At 32.7% G+C, this 3802-nt stretch overlaps 1 protein-coding gene across 1 annotated transcript; it reads left to right on the top strand.

The window, feature by feature from the left end:
- The first annotated feature begins 1441 nt into the window (after positions 1–1441).
- On the top strand, positions 1442–3418 carry LOC138313727 (ubiquitin thioesterase OTUB1-like). The gene is made up of 4 exons (XM_069254053.1): positions 1442–1594; positions 2272–2375; positions 2631–2721; positions 3065–3418. The coding sequence occupies exons 1-4, from the start codon at positions 1457–1459 to the stop codon at positions 3260–3262; spliced, it is 531 nt and encodes a 176-aa protein (XP_069110154.1). The 5' UTR covers positions 1442–1456; the 3' UTR covers positions 3263–3418.
- The last annotated feature ends 384 nt before the right edge of the window (positions 3419–3802 follow it).

Genomic DNA, 3802 nt, shown 5'->3' with positions numbered 1-3802 from the left:
AGAATGTTTAGCATTGATTTTGGCCTTAAACCAATTTGATGTGTATCTACTGCACTACAGTTTGTGCCTGTGTTGGTCTTCACCGACCACAACCCTTTGACATTCATTGGGAAAAATGAAAAACAAAATCAAAGAATTCTCAGGTGGAGTTTGACTTTGCAAGAGTACAATCTTGACATCAAACATATCAAAGGGAAAGACAATATTCTAGCTGATGCTTTCATCAAGGATTTAAATATTACTTATATGGTCAAGAAAGTTTTCCTTTTCAAGAAAACTTTCTTTTCTTTAAGGAGGGGTGTGTTATGTTATGACACTAAATACATGTAGTTATGAGATAAGGGAGATAACTCCTATAGCTTTTTTTTATCAATACATCCTATGAAGGTCATATCATTGATTTAGGTTATAGAACTTTCTAGAATATAATCATGTATAAACAAATATGTTTGTAAACATGTTGATTTTTAAGTAGAGGATCTAGAATGATCTATTTCCAGAAAGTTATGTGTGTTTATTTGTTTACTGCTATTTAGTTAGATTATTTCTAGAAGTAGAAGGTTCTCCAATATTTCTTGAATTAGGGTTTAAGCTATATATACTCCAGCTGTCCAAGGCTAATCAGAACTGTAATGAGACCTGTAATAAGACATATCAAGAATTGTACAGCGCCATATAATGATTCTATTGGGAGAGCTATTGTGACTTTATCTGTGGATTATTACAACACTTTGTGTGGATTTATTCATATTGCCTGGAACTTTACAAATCATCGGTGGACATTCAATTTCCTTGTGGATTTGTGATTATTGTTAATTTGAAACCTGGAAGGATCAAGGATTATACCAGGACATTCGCATACAGATAAGTAACACTTTAAATCATCGTAACTAGTCTTGTACCACCACCAATTACTTAGATATTGTAAAACCATCTCTGTATAATATTGTATATATAATTAAATTGTGTTTTGAATTTAGCTGCTGGTTTCTCCTTTCTGTTATTGTTCATGTAACAGAATTTACCAAAAGTAAAGATGAGCTGGTCAGTCTACCTTGTGTATCATGTTTGTGTTCTGTATCATTGTAGGTTTAAGGTAAGTAGTACCCAAAAGTATAAGATGAGCTGTCAGTCACTTGTGTATCATGTTTGATGTTCGTGTATCATTGTAGGTTTAAGGAAGTAGCTTCCAAAGTAAAGATGAGCTGGTCAGTCTACTTGTGTATCATGTTTGTGTTCTGTATTATTGTAGGTTTAAGGAAGTAGCTACACCAAAAGTAAGATGAGCTGGTCAGACTACTTGTGTATCATGTTTGATGTCTCTAGCGTGTATCATTTGTAGGTTTAAGGAAGTAGCTACCAAAAGTAAAAAAGATGAGCTGGTCAGTCTACTTGTGTATCATGTTTGATGTTCTGTATCATTGTAGGTTAAAGGAAGTGGCTACCAAAAGTAAAGATGAGCTGGTCAGTCTACTTGTGTATCATGTTTGATGTTCTGTATCATTGTAGGTTTAAGGAAGTAGCTACCAAAAGTAAAGATGAGCTGGTCAGTCTTGGTTTCCCACAGTTTACTATAGAAGATTTTTATGAAACTGTAAGTATATGTAGCTACCGTACACATTTAATTTATTAGGCCAGAATTCCCTTTAGATTCAATCTCAAACTACGGTAAAACTTTATTATAGCAAATATATTTATACTTGTACAACAAATTCATGGTTATAACATAGAACTTTTCATTACCTGTCAAGGTTCCTTAATATGCTTATAATGAATAATTTTGTTGGTCGCTGGAGATTTCTTATAACCATGTTTTACTGTATCTGCACTATATATATATATATATATTATTTTTTTAAGCTGTATAAGTGTTGTTTTAAAGACTGCTTAGCTGAGGTAATTAAGACTTGTTTACAACAGGGTTTCATTTAGTGGTGACTTGTTTACAACAGGGTTTCATTTAGTGATGACTTGTTTACAACAGGGTTTCCTTTAGTGGTTTTAGAATACTGTGTATGCTTTATAGGGAAACTTAAATAAACTGTAGATTTTAATAACTTTCTAGATTTAAGATATATCAATTAAAATAGATGGCTTTGCTCAAAATGCATCTCAGGTAACCATGATGGCCAATTTGTCAATGTAGGAATTCAAATGGATGGTAGCTTTGGAATAAAGATAATATTTTGTCCCATCAACCTACCTGGCATAAGATGGTATGCATGTATAATAATGTATGTTATGTAGATGTTATAATTGTTAATCTCCCAGTTTATGGAGGTGGTGGAGAAGGTTGGGACACCATGTACAAGTGAAGAGCTACATGAAACATTTATCGACCAGGGAACTTCTGATTATCTTGTGGTATATCTAAGGTAAGTAAAAGCTACTGTATAACTATGCTACTCTGGCCATGTAATTATGTATTTGTAGTTAATTGGAAGTATCAATAACTTTTTGAAAATTGTATGCTGTATATGATCCTGACAGTGATTTATAATGTAGTGTATGGTAAGGAAACACCAGTCAAGAAAACTAAATTGTAAAGTATAATAATTGTATGTTGGTGCATTTGTATTTGTTTTATGTTCACTGTAAACCACTAATATGCTGCCGTTATTTTACTGTAGATTGTTAGTGTCTGGATATCTCCAGAAAGAGACAGACTTTTTCCAAAATTTTATTGAAGGAGGACGGACAGTGAAGGAATTTTGTAATCAGGTATGTTGTTATAGGAACTGTGTTTAATATTACATGAATGGAAATCAAGTTTCTATCTTAAAATGAAAGTTTTTCCTAAAATATCAATAATATATAAATATTATAATTGCCAAGATATCTATAAATATCCTCATTACATGTATTATAACTTTAAGGATAATATTAACCAGGAGACATACGCTGTAGATGAGTTAAGTACTTTAATGTTTAAAATTCCTCAATAAATTATTTGCCAATGCATATCTTTCTGTCATGACCCTATTGATCAATTTGATCAGCTGACTTGAGTTCATATTCTCTGCAATATTGTAATAAAAAATAATGTTCTTTTTCATTAACACAGGAAGTTGAACCTATGGGAAAAGAGAGTGACCATCTACAAGTGATGGCCCTGACCTCTGCATTAGGTGTACCAGTGCGAGTTGTGTATATGGATCGTGGGGACAGTGGTCAATGTAATCACCATGACTTTCCAGAAGATTCCAAGCCTTCTGTGTATCTATTATATCGTCCTGGACACTATGATATTCTGTATTCCTGACAGCATAATTAACATTGTATCTCATCAAATCATCACTTTTCTCCGTTTCGCAAGACAGATTTCATATAAAGGACCTATGAATGTGTTTTACATGTTGGGACAGACACCAGATATAGACAATACCAAATAGGTACCACTACAGCAAATTTTTGAGACACTGCAATGTACAGTTGAAATTTCTCAAAAAAAAGCAAAAAGTGTAAATACATCTAGCTCTATTAAAGGTACAAAAGTTATGCATATGTGAGATATATCTGTCACACCCATACATAGAAACAGATGATGTACTAGACGGGCAGGCACCCTATAATTATGCATATTGATATATAAAATAAAAAATGAAAGTTTCCTAAAAAGATATAATAACATAGAAATAATGAATATCTATGACATAAGACTGAGATTAAAAACACCAAAAGAAATGCATGATTTCCTGAGTAATTATATGTTAACAGTGAAGATTCATTTTTGCTGTGTTGCCGTCTGGCCACAGTTATAGTCAACTAACGCCCTGTGATTAGGACGACGATGGGAGTTATA

This window comes from Argopecten irradians, unplaced genomic scaffold, assembly GCF_041381155.1.
Source record: "Argopecten irradians isolate NY unplaced genomic scaffold, Ai_NY scaffold_0874, whole genome shotgun sequence".
Lineage (NCBI taxonomy): Eukaryota > Metazoa > Mollusca > Bivalvia > Pectinida > Pectinidae > Argopecten > Argopecten irradians.
Note: the sequence above shows the minus strand (reverse complement) of the source record. Positions and strands in the feature narration are given on the sequence as shown.